The 19,400-nt window shown below is 41.5% G+C and overlaps 2 protein-coding genes across 12 annotated transcripts in view; one reads left to right on the forward strand and one right to left on the reverse strand.

Annotated features, from left to right (window-relative positions):
* Nucleotides 1-13,772, forward strand: part of eps8a (epidermal growth factor receptor pathway substrate 8a) — a 145,968-nt gene extending 132,196 nt beyond the window's left edge. For 7 of the 8 annotated variants that reach the window (XM_055652914.1, XM_055652920.1, XM_055652917.1 and 4 more), the window contains 8 exons: nt 2,965-3,076; nt 4,067-4,213; nt 4,304-4,339; nt 7,753-7,776; nt 8,974-9,184; nt 11,303-11,483; nt 12,280-12,412; nt 12,779-13,772. In XM_055652914.1, coding sequence (XP_055508889.1) covers nt 2,965-3,076; nt 4,067-4,213; nt 4,304-4,339; nt 7,753-7,776; nt 8,974-9,184; nt 11,303-11,483; nt 12,280-12,412; nt 12,779-12,895 — 961 coding nt within the window. In that variant the 3' untranslated portion in view covers nt 12,896-13,772. The remainder of the gene's footprint in view (nt 1-2,964; nt 3,077-4,066; nt 4,214-4,303; nt 4,340-7,752; nt 7,777-8,973; nt 9,185-11,302; nt 11,484-12,279; nt 12,413-12,778) is intronic. The other variant, XM_055652918.1, reaches the window with a different exon arrangement.
* A 2,205-nt stretch (nt 13,773-15,977) lies between these two features.
* Nucleotides 15,978-19,400, reverse strand: part of ptpro (protein tyrosine phosphatase receptor type O) — a 103,639-nt gene continuing 100,216 nt past the window's right edge. For all 4 annotated transcript variants that reach the window (XM_055652911.1, XM_055652910.1, XM_055652913.1 and 1 more), the window contains 2 exons: nt 18,320-18,440; nt 15,978-17,901 (listed from right to left, as the gene is read on the reverse strand). In XM_055652911.1, the coding sequence (XP_055508886.1) occupies nt 18,330-18,440 (111 nt within the window). In that variant the 3' untranslated portion in view covers nt 15,978-17,901; nt 18,320-18,329. The remainder of the gene's footprint in view (nt 17,902-18,319; nt 18,441-19,400) is intronic.

Genomic DNA, 19,400 nt, shown 5'->3' on the forward strand with positions numbered 1-19,400 from the left:
GCTTCCAAGCCTCCTGATGTATGCTGATTCCATATGCATTTCAGACAAAGTCAAAACCACTTTCCATGGTACTGTAGCAGTTGCACATCCAGCTAAAAAATAACTTGAATTTAATTTGAACATTATGTTTGCTGTTTGATAACAGGAATGCAAGCAAATAATCTGCCCTACTAAACATCAACGCTAAGCATTGAATTTCTGTTGTAACTCTCGCATGGTTTGGCAATTTTTTGTGTTCATCCATCAGATGTTAAAAATATTAACGCTTTAGTTCTAATTTTCAGTTTAGCGTTAGCACTGTTGAATGTTCTCGATTGTGATTAGATGTGCTGCATGATCTTCTGTGAATTAATCTGATTTGTGTGCCTGCAGTATAATCTACACTTCCTATGCCATAGAGTCATACAGTGCAGAAACAGGCCCTTCGGCCTAGCTTGCCCACACCCACCAACATGTTCTAGCTACACTAGTCCCACATGCCTGCGTTTGGCACATATCCCTCGAAACCTGTCCCATCCATGTACCTGTCTTAAGTGTTTCTTAAACATTGGGATAGTGCCTGCCTCAACTACCTAACAGCTTGTTCCATACCTCCACAATCCTTTGTGTGAAAAAGTTACCCCTCAGATTCATATTAAATCTTTTCCCCTTCACTTTAAATCCATGTCCTCTGCTCCTCGATTCACCTACTCTGGGCAAGAGACTGTGCCATTATACTTTTTTAAAAGTATTGTTTTGTTTTCAAAGGTATTTGGCTTGTCCATTTTCATTCTACGGTAGTAGTAGAGGCTCCCCTCGGTCATGACTGACCATGGGTGATGCATCCTAGTTTGTCGGATGCAAGCCTGGGCTATGTCATATGGGGGACAGGCTGTTGCCCCTGCAGCACGTCCCCCCTCTCCATGTCACTGATCGATCCAAAGGAACAGTAGGGCCGTTACAGTTTGGCACCAGCGCCGTTGCAGGAGCTGCCAGAGCGAGGTTGTAGACAACGACGAACTGCCTTAGGGACTCCGACTCCGGATTTTCTTGAGGTTTATTCCTGGAGCCGTTTCCATGACTGGATATGGCCACAAGGCAGTGGAGGTTTTAAATCTAAGTTTTCCATCTCCTAGAAGGTTTGCCTTCCCAAGCTGAAGAAAGCACAGAAACTTCAGTCATCTCTTGAATGGTGAAATGACTGAATAATTCAGCAAGGTTCTATTACAAATAGAACCAATAGGGTGGCACAGTGGTAGTGTTGCTGCCAGAGAACCAGGTTCGATTCTGACTTTGGGTGCTGTCTGTATGGAGTTTGTACGTTCTCCCTGCGACCTGTGTGGGTTTTTTCCAGGATCTCCGGTTTCTTCCCACACTCCAAAGACATACAGGTTTGTAGGCGAATTGGCTTGATATAATTGTAAATTGTCCCGAGTGTGTGTAGGATAGTGTTAGTGTGTGTGGTTCGCTAGTTGGCGCGGACTCGTGGGACAAAAGGCCTGATACCGCGCTGTATCTCTAAACTAAACTAAACCAAACCAAATAGTTAAATCTAATTCAACATAGTGTTTGGCATTTGTGCAATTGTAGGCCTTTGCTCAATAATGGGTTGTTATCCATGAACATGCTGCAGCTGTGATGATTAACACTGTAGATCAGAAGTTAATCCTTTCAGAAGTCAAGGGATTATTTGGATGAGATGGAGGCTATGATGAGAAACATGATAGCATTGCGTGCACGGTGGGTATTGTCTGTCCAATTGTCTGCCCAACATCTACCAAGTTAAACAACACTTTTGTGAAGTTAGCAAACAAAAATGGTGCCAAAGCACAAAGAAATATTGGGGCAAATGACCAAACGTTAAGGAGAACGGGGAGTCTGACAGGGTAATGGAAATAATTTGATTTCTTCAAGTCCTGCCAACCCTCAGGGTCATGGAGGTCAACTTAGGAGATGCTTAAGACATAGATCATGGAAAAATATAACACAGGGACTGGCCCTTTTACCCATCATTTCTGTGCTGAACATGATAGACATGATAGAGCCTTCGGTCCAATTGCTCCATGCCATCCAATATGTCCCATCTAAGATAGTCCCACGCCTATGTTTGCCCCATATCTCTCTAAACTCCTCCTATCCACGTACATGTCCAAGACCAGATATCCAACAAATTTGTAAAGAGGAGGAGGTGGGGAGAGATTAATTCATGATGATTGTGGTTGCAAATATGGACAAGAACTTTAAAATGCATTAAAAAAAAATGTAACCAGGTGTCAATGGGAGCACGGGGAATTTGGAGTGTGTTGGGGCTTGGCCAGCGCAGTTTTGTCTACCCTTAATTTTACAAGGTTTTGAAGAAGGAAATCTAGTCATCGAGTTATGCTGGAAACCTTGAGTCGAGAGATTTAAAAAAAAATGTGGAAAATTTCCACCATTAATGTGATGAGGCAGAGACTGAAATAGACAGTGTCAGTGAAGATTATACAAATGAGGTCTAAAACTTGGGGTCAGGTATGATATAAAGTTTATTACCTTAATGTTTCAGGCAATCAAAGGTAAGTGACCACGGCAGGGATTGTAGCTGGTGATGGGGAACGGCTTCGGACTTCAATATCTTTTCATTTGGATGAACTTTAGTTGTTGGTGGGAGATGGCAGCTTTGGAAAGGAGTGATAAAAACACAAATTACATGTAATATTCAGAATTTTGAAATGCTTTACATTGACATAGCTTTCTCATGTAATTTTGTAAGTTTGTTTGAATTGAGCCCTAATGTTGCAAATATTTTTCACGTCATTTTCCAAAGGAAAATATTCAACATTGATTGGATTAGACTGCACATTGGTTCTGTACAAGTTAACAAATGCTTGATCTGTGGCAATTTGAAGTGGTTGTAAATAAAATGTGTCATATCTCACAGTTGCATTTATGTCGGAATATGATTTGTCTTTTCTAATTTGGATGATATTTTGTTTGTTTTAAAAGAAATTCTGAAACTCATGTAAACATGGAATCTAGGAGATTTGCCAAATCCAAGTATGATTTTGTGGCAAGAAACAGCAATGAGCTTTCCGTTATGAAAGATGACATACTGGAGGTGAGTCCAGTTCCACACACCTTGTTAATATTTCCATTAACATTGATCTCAAGTTGTGAGAACCATCAGAACTGGGCGGCGCGGTGAGTAAAGCCGCTGTCTCACAGCGCCAGAGACCCGGGTTCAATCCTGAGCTCGGGTACCATCTGTGTGGCGCTTGCACGTTCTCCCTGTGATCGCGTGGGTTTCCTTTGGGTGTTCCGGTTTCCTCCCACATCCCAAAGACATGCAGGTTTGTAGGTTAATTGTCCCCTAGTGTGTGGGGAGTGGATGTGAAAGTGGGATAAGAGAACTACTGTCATGGTCGACAGACATGCTGTATCTTTCAATCAGCCAATCAATCAATCAATCAATGAAATTGAATCATTAAAGTTGAGGTATTGCAGCAATTTTTGCATTTTCATGCAGTACAAAGGAGAATCCAAGACATAGGAATGAATCAATTAATTCTCTTTGATCCCCTTCTTCTTGAATTGGTGTCAATAATTTTATCTCAAGCTGTGTTGAGCTTAGGTTTTTTTTAGTTTAGAGAAACGGCACGGAAACAGTCCCTTCGGCCCACAGAGTCCGCGCAGACCACTGATCCACGTATACTAATACAATTCTGCACACGCCAGGGACCATTTACAATTTTACCAAGCCAATTGGCCTACAAACCTGTTCGTCTTTGGAGTGTGTGGGGAAACCGGAGATCCTGGAGAAACCCCACACAGCTCACGGGGAGAACGTACAAACTCCGTCCAGCCAGCACCCATAATCAGGATCGAACCCGGGTCTCCGGCACAGTAAGGCAGCAACTGTGCCACCCTTAAGCTGTCTTGCTTGTGTAAGAAATTGAATACATTCTCAAAAAACGTCTTATCATGTGTGTAATTTAATGACAGGCAAATGTAATACTTTAAATATTGAATTGAGCATGCTTGCAAGTTGGTGGTATCATGCTGGAGGTTTTGAGAAATGGATTGATGTGTTGATACCACCTTGTTGCAGATTGTTGATGACAGGAAACAATGGTGGAAGGTGAAAAATCAAAGTGGAATGTCTGGGTATGTGCCGAATAACATTCTGGATCTGCTACGGAACCCTTACCCAACTGGTGAAGGGGTGCCTGAAGGTCTTTACAATCAAACCATCCAGGTAAGTGCTTTGTCATGTATGTAGAAGGATTTATAATCACAGTAATACAAGTAATCAAGTTAATTGCATTTTTATCTACTGTCTCGGCAGCTGTTGATGCCAAAGAAGGAATTTGAATTGTTCAAGGTAGGGCCATGGTTTGCCCTGAGAGTGATTTTTTTTTCCCCCAAGCCTAAATTGTGTTTTATTTCCAGTCCTTTACTCTCCCTCAAGCTAAAAGCATTCTTTAGAAGCTTCTCAAGTTATACTTAGCTGCAACCTCAGGCCTGATTTCTTAATATTTGCAGTTTGGATTAATACTCTCTTTCAATTAACTTTTAACAAATTAAAATATAATTTAAAATAGCCCAGAATGTCAATATTCAACTGTGCTGTGCAAGCAGTGTTGAGTGTTTGGTCTTTTGTATCTAACATCTTGATTTATCCAATTTACCCCATGACTGATCCCTGGGCATGGGATCTCACTGGAGTTGCAAGAAAAGGTTTACAGTTATAACACCAAAGGATCTGATCAGATTGCAATTGGATTGAGTGAATCAGCTTGAGTCTAAAAATGTATATTTTAAATAAATGATGCAAGGCTAGATTTGTTGGGAAGGGAGGAGGAATATGAAATACCTGCTGCAAAATTAAACCAGGCCAAGGTTGCTGGAAGTCTAATAGAAAAGGCTGTAATTGTTTTAGATTCCTTTGTCTGAGTGTAATGTGCTGGTGTCGTTCTGGTTTCAGACCATGTTGCGCTGAAATTGTATTCAATACCAGTCAATGAAAACATGTTGGTTTGAATATTTAAATTTACATTTAGCATGATACATCTGGTACAACAATGACTTTTTCAACAGTTTTTGTTCTTGTGGGAAGAATTCCCACATGCATGGGCCACCTTTCCTGATTTAAATTCAATGTGTTCTGAAAAAAATAAAATCCCTGCAGCTGTTCACAGAATGTGCTGTGAAGAATTGCAATCAGGTAGAAGGCTGACTGACTGTACTTTGGCCGTTGTTCAAGTCTGATGCACTCAACATCGAACATGGAGCAGTGCAGCACGGGAACAGGCCCTTCGGCCCAAAATGTTTGTGCCAGTCATAATGCCAAGATAAACTGATCAATATCCCTCCATCCCCCGCATATCCATGTGCCTATCCAGAAGCCTTTTAAGATGGACTCCAGATTTGTTGGCAGCATTGCCACTAATTAAAATCCATGCTCAACCAAAATAGACCATCCACTGCATTTTGATTACAAGTGGTCATTACAATGTGTGACAACAAGTGATTTAATATGTACTGTGCAGTTCAGTTGGACAGTGGATCTTGAATTTTAAATATAGGGTCGAAGCAGAAAAGGCACCAAAATCCGCAGTGTAAATCTCATCTCTGATTCTGTGTTCCTACTGGTCTTGACAAATAGTCTTTTTTTTAATTATTAATTTTAGATTTTGTTTTATTAACAATTGTGAATATCTGTGATATTCCTGCAAACTGTTGAGCTCAGTCAGATCTTGCTGAGGAGATGCCCTAACATCTCGTTAGCAGCAGGAAGATTGAGTTAGAACATAAAACAGTACAGCAAAGGAACAATGTTTGTGCTGGACATGATAAACTAAAGTTAAACTGATTTCATCTGCCTGCACATGATCCACATCCCTCTATTCCCTGCACTTCCAAAAGCCTCATACACACCACTAATGTATCTGCCTCTACCCCCCACCCCTGGTAGTGCCTTCCAGGATTCCGCCACTCTCTGTGATTTCCACCCAGGGGAAGAAGGTACTGACAGTCTACCCTACTTCTATCATGGCTCCCCTCAACCTCGAACGTTCCAGAGAAAACGGTATATATTTGAAATGTATTGTCTTCTCTACAATTCCCTTGAAGCATGTTCAATATTGGAGAGGCCAACCCAAAATGTCGTTCATCCACTTCCCTCCGCAGATGCTGCCTGACCCTCTGCATTCCTCCTGCACTTTGTGTTTTGCTTGGAAATGCCATTCTTTACTTAGCGGTAACACGGTAATGTTGCCACTTGCTACCTAGTTCTATTCATTTAACAACTGAGAAATCTGATTTGGTTTATTTTTTCCAGATCAAGTCAACAGCTCAGTACTATGCTACATTGTGAGTTGAAGGGCCAGTTCCAGTGCTGTACTGTTCTATGTTGATACAAATAACTGCAGATGCTGCTTTACAAAAAATAGTCCTGGAGTAACTCAGCAGGTCAGGCAGCATCTGTGGAGAACGTGGATAGGCGATGTTTTACTGGTCGGGACCCTTCTTCAGACTGATAAAGGATCCCGACCCGAAATACCACATGAGGTAGCACCACTCATGAGCAAATAAGAATGGTCTACAGATGATGACTTTGCCAGCTATGCCCACAACCCATTGTGAATAATTTTTAAAAAAAAAAAATGCATTTTATGTCTGCAGTGGTTGAATGTAGTTTTGTGGTGTTGAGTGAAGCCAAACGCATGATGTGGAGTCTGGTTTTGGGTGCCAATCTGAACTGGCATGTGTGTTTTGCCTTGAATGTTTAGTTGTTGTTCAAGCCTGATGCACAACATAGAACACAGAAGGGAGCAGCACAAAAACAGGTCTTTCAGCCACAATGTCCATGCCGAGCATGATGCCAAGCTAAACGAATCTCCTCTGCCTGCATGTGATCTATATCCCTCCTTGCCCTATATATCCACGTGTCTGTACAAAAGACTATTAAATGCCACCATCTTATCTGCCTCCACCACCACTTTTCGGCAGTGTGTTCCAGGCATCCACCACCCTCCGTATGAACAGATCTTGTCCTGCGCATCTCCTTTAAGCTGTCCCCCTCTCATCCTAAAGCTAAGTGCTCTAGTCTTTGACTCCACTTAAGGTCATCCTTCCTGCAGTGGGTGACCAGATCAGCGCACCTGGATAGTAACCCTGTGCGTCACTCCCTCCAAGGCTGGATTTGCTCTGGGGCTGGGGACAGTCCCTTGGACCATAGACCATGGCTGGCAATGAGCTATGTTTTGGAACCGTGAGACCAGTCATTTAATCCTGACTATATTAAATATTGTTTTTAACTGCACGTTGAAACCTGTAAATAACTTGTCTGCCTGTTTTCAAAAGTGTAATTTCTTTCCACAATGCCAACATACATTTCCGCATGTAAGTCTTCATCGTGTGTCCTAGTGTTAGCTCAGCAGGATGGAATATTCATTTGTGTAGGAAGGAACTGCACATTGCAGGTTTATAACGACAATAGACACAAAGTGTTAGAACAAATCAGCGGGTCAGGCAGCATCTCTGGAGAAAAGGAACTGGTGATGTTTCCCATCCAAAATCTCACCTGTTCCTTTTCTCCACAGATGCTGCCTGCCCCGCTGAATTCCTTCAGCACTTTGTGTCTATATTTGGAGAGTGTTCATTTGAAGTTTCCCCTCCATTTCTGGTAACGAACAGGAGGGATTTGTTATAAACTTAGTCTATGCATTTATCCTCATTTCATTTTTTCATTTTGTTTTGTAATTCCTATTTGCAACACTCACTTCCTGACAGCAATTGCTTGGAGAACTATCTGAGGTAATTTGTATAATCTGCATGTGCCTTTTTCATCCAAGAATGAGATCAACCTAAATTCTGTTGAAATATCTGTGAAAATGTCTGCAAATATAATTTTATTTTTGAATTAATTGCAAATGATAATGCTTTATGTCAGTGGTTAACATTTTTATCCTACCTTCAGCTAATGTCTAACTTATGTGTTCATTAACTCATAGTGTCATACAACATGGAAACGGGCCCTTCAGCCCAACTTGCCCATGCTGACCAAGGTGCCCCATCTACGTTTGCCCCACCTGCCCGGATTTGCCCGATATACTTCTAAGTCTTTCCTATCCATATACCGGCCCAAATATCTTTTAAATGTTGTTACCTTACCTGCCTCAACTATCTCATCTGGCAGTTCCATATACCCACCACCCACTGTGTGAAAAAGTTGCCCCTCAGGTTCTTGTTAAATCTTTCCACTCTCACCTTAAACCTATGTCCTCGTGGTCTTGATTCCCCTGCTTCTAGGTAAAATACTCTGGATTCATCCTACCTATTCCTCTCTTGATTTTATACAGTTCTACTATAAAATCACCTCTCAGCCTCATGCGCTCCAAGGAATAAAGAGGTTTGCGGAACGGTTTTGTCCTGCTAACTACACTGTCTATTTACATTATCCCCTTTCTAATGTATCTGTACACTGTGGATGGCTCAAATGTAACCAAGTATTGTCTTTCCACTGACTGGTTAGCACACAACAAAAGTTTTTCACTGTATCTCGGTACACGTGACGATAAACTAAATTTAAATTAAACTCATGTGGAGTCTAGCTTTAGGTGGAAATTTGAACTGGGTTGGATTGTTTTGCTCTGAATTGATTTTGAGAACACTTGGTGTTGTTCAATCCTGCTGCAGTCAGACCACGAATTTGGGGTGTCTCGGTGTTTTAAGTATCTTGGATCTTGAAAGTATACTCCCCCTCATCTCTTTACTGATGCATGGTCTTGACCTGAAACGTCGACTCTCCCTTTGCCTTCACAGATGCTGCCTAATCCATTAAACTCTTCCAATTGTTTCTTTTCAGTGTATTTATCCTCCAATATATATATTATTAATAGGCCAATAATTCAAGGTATTGTTCGTTGGAGCCCTTCAATTTGTAGGTATTTGCCATATCTCTTTGGTTTAGGAAGGAAAACATTTGATTAGAGATGCTCTTGTCATTTGCAGAAACAAAAGTTGGATTACATCGCAAGAGCTGCAGTCGCAATACCTCCTGCTCCTTCGCCCCCACCTGCATATATTGCTGCATCTGCATCCCCATTTGCTGGTATGATGAAAGGATCTTCCAAGAATGTCAGTCGACAGAATAGCTGCAGCTCTATTGAAAGTACTGGCACGCAGAAGGATGCTCACAGAGATGGGCACATGTCACTGAACCGTAAGTTGAAGGAAACACGGTAAAGTTCCGCTGCACTTTTTGCAATTTTAATCGAGCAAAGGAGGCTGTTCGGCCCATTGAATGTGCACTGGTTCCATGGAAGTATAAATCCATCTACGACCACCTCACCATCCTCTCCCCTGCAACTCCTGCAAATTCTTTCCTTTCTGATAGTTATCCAGCAAAGGAAAAATAGAACTACGGCATTAATAAGGAGGGAAAATAAAAATGAGTATAAATTAGTGCAAAACTTTTAAATAAAGTTTAACGGTTCTATAGATATGCAAAAATAAAAAGGCTCAATCTAAGGTTGGTCGCTTGCTGCCCGAGAGAAACGGAATTGTACTGTGGAATAAGGAATTAACGAACAGTTTTTGTGTCTGTCTTCGTGTGAGAAAAGATGTACACCTTCCTGGAAATAATAGCTAACTGCAGGTCTATAGAGAAGAAGAAGTTCAAAGAATTAATATTGGAGAACTTAACTGTTGGAAAGGTGATAAACACTCAGGACCTGTCCTCTTGGATCTTGTAGGGGCTGGCTGACTGGTTCACTGGTGCTTTATTAGTCATATGTGCAACTGTACAATGACATTCTTTTTGTATGTATTACACATGCAGGCGCTGCCATGTTTTGGTGCGGTGTCCAAATTCCGATCGGCTCGTGCACTCGATGAACTGGAGCAGTTCCCACGGACCAATGTCCCTCTTGCTGTCCAGCCATTTTTGTATCCTTGGGTGCCTCCTGGCCGACCTTGAAGGCACTGGAGGCATGACCCCAATTCACCCTACTACCAGCCCTTACTCCTCGTGTCCAATGTCTCCAGCTCTCTCCTGGTTCCACTGCCCGCTGAGCCTTCGGACAGGCCCAGCCGACCGATGAGCCTTGCAGTCCGACGAGCCTTTGGGTGGGTTCCTGCCGGCCTCCGAGCATTCAGGTCCTCTGGGTTGGGAGTGTGGCCATGGCACCTCTGGAAGACTATAGGAGATGACTATGGTGAAATGGTTATGGTTATGTATTCAAGAGAGAGTTAGATATAGCTCTTGGGGCTAATGGAATCAAGGGATATGGGGAGAAAGTGGGAACATGGTACTGATTTTGGATGATCATATTGAATTGCATTGCTGGCTTGAAGGGCTGAATGGCCTACACCTGCATCTATTTTTTTTAATGTCTCTATGTTATCCTCTTCCAAATATTCCTGAACAGTTGTTGTAGGTTGGATGATGCACTATAGAAAGCATCACAGCTTGGTTTGGCAACAGCTTTGTCCAAAGCCGTAAGAAATTGCAAAGAGTTGTCAATGTAGCCCAGTCCATCATACAAACCAGACTCCCCACCATTGACTCCATCTACACTTCACGCTGCCTGGCAAAAGCAACAACCATGTCATGAAACGTTCCTACCCCAACCATTCCCTCTTCACTCTCCCACCAGATAGAAGATACAAAACATCACCTCTCCATGTTCTCCAGAGACGCTGCCTGACCAGCTGAGTTTCTCCAGCACTCTGTGGCTTTTATTTTGTAAACCCACACCTGTAGTTCCTTGTATCTCCAGCATTTATTCTACCTGGTGATTGCAACAGGATTTGACCACAGCATTTGACGGTGCTGGTCCTCGACTTGCTGGAGTTTAGAAGAATGAGGGGAGACCTGATTGAAACTTACTGAATAGTGAAAGGCTTGGTTAGAGGAGCGTGGAGAGGATGTTTCCATTAGTGGGAGAGCCATGGAACAGTCATAGCTTCAGAGTAAAAGGATGTTCCTTTGGGAAGGAGATGAGGAGGAAATTCTTTAGTCAAAGGGTAGTGAATTTGTGGAATTCATTGGCACAGAAGACTGGAGGCTGTCAATGGTTATTTTTAAGGCAGAGGTAGATAGATTCTTGATTAGTACAGGTGTTGGGGATTATGGGGAGAAGGCAGGAGAATGGGGTTAAGAGGGAGAGATAGATCAGCCATGATTGAATGGCGGAGTAGACTTGATGGGAGTAATGGCCTAATTCTGCTGCTATCACTGATGAACGGCATGGACCAGAGTGAAATCGGAGTCCTATTTGTAATCCAGCATCTGCAGGCGCTTGTTTCCACCTCGTGTTTTCTCTCAACTGCTTTGCAGGCAGGAAGTCGCACATGGAGGAAGTGCAGGATGAGCTGGCACAGCGGCTCACTATTGGACGCGGCGCCGCGCAGAAGAAATTCCAGATGGTACGCAGCAACAGCACGTTGGCAGGCATTTGCTATGATTCGGCCCCAGACGAGGTGGCAGAATGGTTACGCTCCAAGGGCTTTAATGCTGTGTGAGTACATGTTCAGCACGGACATTGTGGGCCGAAGGGCCTGTTCTACACTGATCTGTTCTGTGTTCAACATCGCGGTCAAATGTGACGGAGGGACCCAATGCAAACACTGACATTTGTAAACATTTGGATACAAAAGCTGCTAAAAATTCAACATTTAATTCATCGACATTACAAAACAGTGCCACACAGCAGTTTTAAAACAACAAAATACATGGCAAAATTAATCAAGATATTACAAAATACAGTGCCACACATTCTGCCACGGTGACAGGCTCAAGTTCCACGCCAATGTAATGTAACTCAATCCATTAACTCAATTGTTAGAACATAGAACAGAACCGACACAAACAGACACAGGCAGCTGAGGGGCAACCTTTATGTGTCGATGGTGGTGGGTCGAGGGGGTGAGCTGCCAGAGGAGAAGGTTGATCCGGTACTATAACAACATATCAACACTTAAAAAAGACACGGATAGATGCATGGATCGGAAAGGTTTAAGAGGAGGTGGGCCAAACGCAGGCAAATGGGCTTAGATGGGGCATCTTGGTCGGCATGGATATGTTGGACCAAAGGGCTTGTTTCCGTGCTGCATGACTCTGTGGCACCTTTTTGTCCACAAACAAAATCACCGGTTCTACCGTTTTCTCACATTTACTCTCTTGTCTGTGACATTTCAAAACATTTCTTCTGCCTTTTTTGTTAAACTTGGGGTATCAGCGTTAAGTAGGTGAAAGTTGAGGTAAATATATAAAGCATTACTGCTGAGCTATAGTCATGACTTCTTGTGTTCCAGCACTGTGAACAGTTTGGGCGTACTCTCGGGAGCACAGCTCTTCTCTCTCAATAAGGACGAGTTAAAGACCGTTTGTCCTGAAGAGGGAGTTCGAGTGTACAGTCAGGTCACAGTACAGAAGGCTGCTTTGGAGGTAATGTTTTTCTGAGGCATTTCATTAAACTTTGAAGACGATATCTATAATCTAAAATCATTGCTATTTGAGTTAAATATTTGACAAATGTTTTTTGGGTACTCACTATATGGTATTTTAAACGTTTCTGAAACTCAAAACATTATCAGCTATAATGTGTCTGAAGTCGGGTCTCGACCCAAAACGTCACCCATTCCTTCTCTCCAGAGATGCTGCCAGACCCACCGAGTTACTCCAGCACTTTGTGTTCCGTGAACGTTGATGATTTCAGTGCAGTTGAGGGCTGAAAATTTTGAGATTCTGCTTTCTTCCTCCCTCACCACTGCATGCAAAATCCTAAAAACCTTGTGCGTGATGTGTTTTCAGGACAAACGCGGGAAATCGGAATTGGAAGAGATCATGAAGCGCAGGCAGGAGAAACTCAGCGTCACCGGCGGTGACTCGGGAGTGGAATCCTTTGATGAAGGCAACAGCCATTCATGAAACGTCGTAACTATGACGCCTCTTTCCATTTTAGGAAGTCACTGAGGTATCATCTGACTTTTTGGAAAATATGCACAGAAAGCACAAATCGGAGGAACAGCGAAGCACACCACCCCCCTCCCAGAGGACAAACGTTTACTACAGTGGTGTACACAATTATGTAAAAACGTGTTGCTCTTAAAATTCAGTGGATCTTTTGCAATCCTAGTGCTGATTGCATTCTTTAAATATAATTTAATATTCTGCTCGGATTATTAAAATAAGATTTAATGCCGTGAATGAGGTATGTAATGTTCTGTCGTAGAATGATAAAAGGGATTAGGTTTGATTGTTTGAGTCGATATTGTCTACAGGATATAAATTCAAAAGATTATTAATTTTGGTAATGAAGCACTAAAATAGGGTTTCTATAATTGGCTTTGAATGTAGAAATACCACAATGTCAATGTAGAAGAAATCACTGATTTAATGAAGCTGTTTCTTTATCTTATTCAATGCACAGTTGTGATCTAAAAGTTTGTCCGGAAAGGTATGTTAAATAAACAAGCACTGAGCTACGTTGCTACTGTACTTGGTGTGAAACCTCTTAGATCAAAAGTATGCAATTAACAACACCACCCCACAGATCTATGGAATGATGTCTTGATGTTACACGTAGACACTAAAAGATTTCACATGGAAGTTGTCTGTTTCACAGTTTGAACTTTTAAATTTTGTTATCTTGCTGTAATTTTATGAAAACACGCCGAACTGAGAATGTTGTACATTTGAGAACTTGAATCCATTTAGAAGGATTTGATATTGTATTTGTATAGTTTCATGGTGCCTTTTCCATACAATTAAGCTATAATTCTGCAATAAATGGTATTTACTGCTATATTTGTTAGATTTTGTTCACTTTTTAGCATTGATCTCCCACAGGAGCACTTCAAACATTTATTTTTGAAGGTTTTTCCTTAAATCTTCCTCACTACACTTTTGTATCATTGATTCAGAAAAGATTTTTAAAATTAAGTTTAGTCAGTGAAATAAGGCAAGCCTATTTCCTCAGCTGATAAGTTATTGATCCAAAACATTTACTGTTCTCTCCTGAGTATTTCCATGATTTGTATGTGCGTTTACTTTTACTTTTCAGCATCTGCAGTGTTTTTCTTTTGTAAGTTTATCTCCCAGGTTGGTAAATTAATGAAGACACCATTGAAATTGTTGGTAGGAAGATATTTGAAAAATAGACATGCAGCAACTAACGACAGACAATATGCCGTTCCGTTATGCTATGCGGGAGACAATAGTTGAAGCAGGTGATCATGCACGTTGGGGAAATGGCTCTAATTTGGACAGTTCTATCAATGTGCGTGCAGCACAGTTCAGGGGCAGTTTCTTTGCAGATGTTATCAGGCAACGGAACCATCCTATCACCAACTATAGAGTAATCCTGACATACCACATATCTCATTGGACATCCTTGGGACTGGACATCATTAATCTGACTTCACCTTGCACTAAGCATTATTCCTTTTATCCTGTATCTGTACACTGGATGGCTTGACTGTAATCATGTATAGTCTTTTCGCTGACTGAATAGAACACAACAAAAAAGCTTTCCACTGTATCTCGGTACATGTGACAATAACAAAAGGACAACTAAACAATAGATCAGAATGTATTAATTTTTAGCTGTCGGAGAACGGGTGAGCCTTGTTTTACCACGTTTACCAAGTTAAATTTGTCGCCAATTTAGATTATTTTTAACTTTTAAATCTTTTTGATCATTAGACGTTTAAAGGTGAGCTGTCAGAAGGCAGTTTTGATGTTGCAGACTTGCAATTTGCTGTCTGAGGAGTAATCTGCAGCAACACCAGTACGGCCTTCAGTTTGGTCAGATCCACTGCTCCCAGAAGCAAGTCTGGCCTCAGGAATTACAGGTCGCTGAAGGTTGCGGAGTTGTGGAACCTGTAATGGCAGAAACACCTGCTAGAGATTCTGCTGCTGAAATTCCTGTCACCAGCCATGGAGAAGCAAGTGATTCACAAGAGGAGCATGAAAATGGCGGGCCGCTGCCTACAGGGGAAGCCGTTGATGATGACACAGAGTGGGCTGGTAGGAGACTTTTTCCTTTTGTAAATGGTGCCAAAATATAGCGACTTGTGCAAGAATTTCACTGTGCAGTGCACAAGTGGAAATAAAGTGCCATTGATTGTCAACAACCTCCTGCTCTCAAATTCTGATTCTGTAACCTGTGAAAATGAGCTACTGTAAAACTCCTTTAATCTGGCATGCTCCGGAATTCGTTCATGACAGGCTAGCAGTTTTGTCTGGTCTTTTATTAATACTTAAATACTGTCAATATGTAGACTCTTAATTCACTTTTATTTTTAAATGATGGTGCACTACCATTTCAGTGAACCCGAGACAAATATTGGAGTGGTAAATAAGATCTTCATACTGATCGTTGTAAGAGTCGGGAAATCATGTTGCAGCTTTGTAGGACATTGGTTAGTCTGCATTTAGAGTATTGCATGTCACCCCACTACAGGAAGGATATACAGAGGAGGTCAGACAGATTTGGATTGTTTTCTCTGGCATGCCGGAGGTTGAAGAGAGACCTGATAGAAGTATATAAAATTATGAGCGGCATAGATAGAGTACATAGTCAGAACTTTTTTTTCCCCTGCTGGTGGAAATATCGAAGACTAGAAGGTACAGCTTTGAGGTGAGAGGATCAAAGTTTAAAGGTGATGTGTGAGCGGGTTTTTTTTAGTGAATGCCCGGAATGTGCTGCCAGGGGTGGAGTGGAGGCAGATACAATAGTGCATTTAAGAGGGTTTGAGATAAACTAATCTCCTCTGCGTATCTGGGCATCGTATTGGGCACAGGCATTGTGGGCTGTTCTATATAATACCTGGATGCTGTGTAGTTATGAATGGTTCAATAGCGGATGATCAGAGTTTCACTCTATTGTATTTCATGCAAGTTGCTTTACCAATGCACAGGCAAAGTACAATGCGCTGCTTGAATTTTTTGTCTATCAAAGGAAGATATTTTAATTGGCCGTGGCCCAAATTTAAAAACAAAATCACAGGACAGTGCAAATTAGTGATTTATTATCACGGAGATGTTGTCTTATCAATTGGTGCATTCCAAGTACAGGTACAATTCAAAGCTGGAAAATCTACACTACAGCAAGCCACCAAAAAATTGGGAAACAATATAATACAGAGATTTCATGTACAAATATGATTTCTTACCAATAGTACAAAAGTGACGAATGAGTGAACAAGTGTTGCACCTTTTCCTGAATCTGCATTTGTACCCAGTGTATTATGTTTCATTTGGTCTGGTAAGATTGCCTTCCTAATTTTTAGACACTTGTTACTTTGATAATCAGCTCCTCCAACAACAATACGTACCAGATGTGAAGGAATTATTCCCTTTTACCTCATTGAGAACTTAAATAACTCAAAAACTAAAGCCTGTGTGGGCAAGGCTTTATGTAGCAATAATTTGACAAAACTTTGTGGGGAATTAGTTTGGAGTTTAAACATTTACCATTCGTTCTGGGCCTGTTGTTCCTTTTTTTTTAGTTTAAAAGGTTAACGAGACACTACATCCATTTCTCATTCCACAGAAGGTGTCTGATCTGCTGAGCTTTTTGTTTTCAATTCAGATTTCTAAAATATGTTGTATATCTTCTTGGACCCTAGCCCTCATGGGTTTGATAACCATTTATGGTGTAATAACAGTGGAGATGCTGTCTCACAGTGCCAGAGACCTAGGTTCGATCCTGAGTGGAGTTTGCACGTTCTCCCTGTAACATTGAACTAGAACGGGTGATGGAGGATCAGGGTGGGTGGAAAGGCCTGTTTCCATGGTGTATCTTGTTCAATCAACCTAATGTGACAGGTTGGATTTTACCAATGAGTCTCTTGACCCTTTTCGATGAATTTGTATTTACTTCAAAGATTCTATTAATGATATCTTTTTAAATAGGTCTGGCAACGTGCAACTGCTCCACAACTTCTCCCTGGCCAATACTTCCATCTTAATGGTAGTAATTTGAGTTAGCACGCAACAAACGCTTTTCACTTTCCCTAAGTACACGTGACAATAGACTAAACTAAGTTTCCTCTTGTGATTCAGCTGTTGCTTGAAGTGAGATTTTTGCTCAGGCCTCCTGGCGCCGATTTTGTTTTTTCTTGGGGTGGTGTGTGAACTGTCAATTACTAGCCAAACTACATTGTTGTACCTTTTAGGGGGAGAAGGGGTGGAATTACACCTATACGTGTTTAAATTGGTTTTCTTCTCGTTGCCTGCTGAGAAATGCAGAGCCCCATATTTCCGTGCACTAAGTCTTTGTTTCACTCTTTTCCTGCCAGGAACATTTGGCAACGTGCTAAAATTACAGCTAATCGTTTTTGCAATTAAATCTGCCACTTGAAAGTGAATTTTGCTTATCAGCGACACAACAAAAACTGCCAGACACATCAATGCATCACACAACATCAATATTAAACAGCCTGTGCATTATTGAGGAACATCTATCAGATCTGCCAAGGGTGACAAACCCTCCTATTCGCATCTCTACCTGTAATGCAAATGTTCTTTCTACGTCATCTTCATGAATTCCTCATAGTTGAGTTTGTATCATTTAAAGTGTTTTCTTTTTTTGGCTTGTGTCATTAAAAAAGGCTAGAAGATTCCAGGAAATGGAGTTTGAGGGAGGAACTGGTGCATTAACAGAACACAAGCAATGAAATGCAATATGCTTCATTCTTCCTTTTCTTCTTCATGCAAGATGTCACTTGTACCTACTTCAAATCTTTCCAAATGAGTTTGGTCCCACACTGAATTTTCACTGGTGGAATCAGTCCAAAGACACTACAGGTACTTTTTAAGGCATTGTTCCAGAGAACTTGCTTTGACATGTTCAATCTTTCCCTTGCCAGCAGGCGTCCTCTGGTCAGATCGAAGCTCAGGAAAAGAACAGTCCTCTTAAGGTTGTGAATCTGAAACACAATGAAAGTTGCTGATGAGGCATGTTGAGACGGTAAGGAATAAAAGCTTGAAACTGTGACTTCTGCTGTAATGACAAAAGAAAATTGCTTTAGAAACTCTTCATTTAGAGTGAACTGTCTAATTTAAAGTGCAATGAAAAGAATCTGCTCTTGTTACAGACGATGGTGTGCCCAGCTTTGCATGCAGTGCCGTACAAATTAAACGCACAATCGCAACAAGTTCCATAGTTTTCTATTAATATCCCAAGCAAATGCTGAAGTAATCACGAGATGGTTAAACACTATTTTTGAATTTTCCTAAAGGTTTATTGGCAATGAGTTACTGCGGAAACAAATCTCAAGTTAAGACAATTTATCATCCTCTCCTGTCACCAACAACTTTTATAATATCAAAAGAAGCATTTCTCACCCTGAAAGCCTCATGAATGGGACGGTCTACAGTTCTCATAAATCACGTCACTGCTGACATACTGTTTCTTTTTCCGTTTCCACATCAGTTGCACACAGCGGTGAATGAAAATGTACTGCTCCTGGATCAAAGACAACACAGTGAGATTACGCAGACACACGGAACTGCAGGTGCTGGGATCTCCTATAGAGCACAAAGTGCTGGAGTAACTCAGCAGATCAGGCAGCATCCTTGGAGGACATGGATAGGTGACGTTTCAGATCCCCAGACTGGAGGAGGAGGATCCCGACCCAAAACGTCAATTATCCACGTCCTCCAGAGATGCTGCCTGACCTGCTGAGTTACTCCAGCACTTTGTGCTCAATGGGAGATTCTATCCAACTCCACAGTGCAGGTTGGTATAGCAATGCAGTCCATACTTAGTTCCATAACTTATAAATAATGTATGCACTAGTGCAATTTAATTTTGGGAGAATGAGGGTAAATATCAGGATTTAGTTCAGTTTTTATTTAGGTTAGTTTAGATACAGCATGGGAATATGCCCATCAACCCACTGAGTCTATGCAGACCCGTTATCACAAGTTCGATGTTATCCTGCTTTTGCATCCCCTTCCTGCACACTAAGGGCAATTTACAGAATCCAATTAACCTACAAACCTGCATATCTTTTGGATGTGGGAGGAAACCCATGCGGTGTGCAAACTCCACACACAGATACCACCCAAGTTCGCGACTGAATTGGGTCTCTGGCACTGTGAGGCAATGGCTCTACCAGCTCTTTCACATTTCTAGATTACATTCACTTGTGTTGCATCTGCTATTCTGCCATTGTCTACTCTGCATCTGTGGCAAACAAATATTTGGCCAAACTGGACATTTCAGTTTATAATCATTCTACAGTGGTGTCCCTGCTGCATGGAATGTTTAACGAGGTTTCCTAACAGCAGTCACAATGCCTTTAATAATGCATCGTACAAGATGACAATTCTCAAGTAATTTTGTAAAAGGAAACCAATTGGTAAAGTCCATGTTCTGCTCTTTTTATAGGGATTGGTGGTCAGATAGGATACAATTCTTAAA

The sequence above is a fragment of the Leucoraja erinacea genome, chromosome 22 (genome assembly GCF_028641065.1).
Source record: "Leucoraja erinacea ecotype New England chromosome 22, Leri_hhj_1, whole genome shotgun sequence".
In the NCBI taxonomy this organism is placed as follows: Eukaryota; Metazoa; Chordata; class Chondrichthyes; order Rajiformes; family Rajidae; genus Leucoraja; species Leucoraja erinaceus.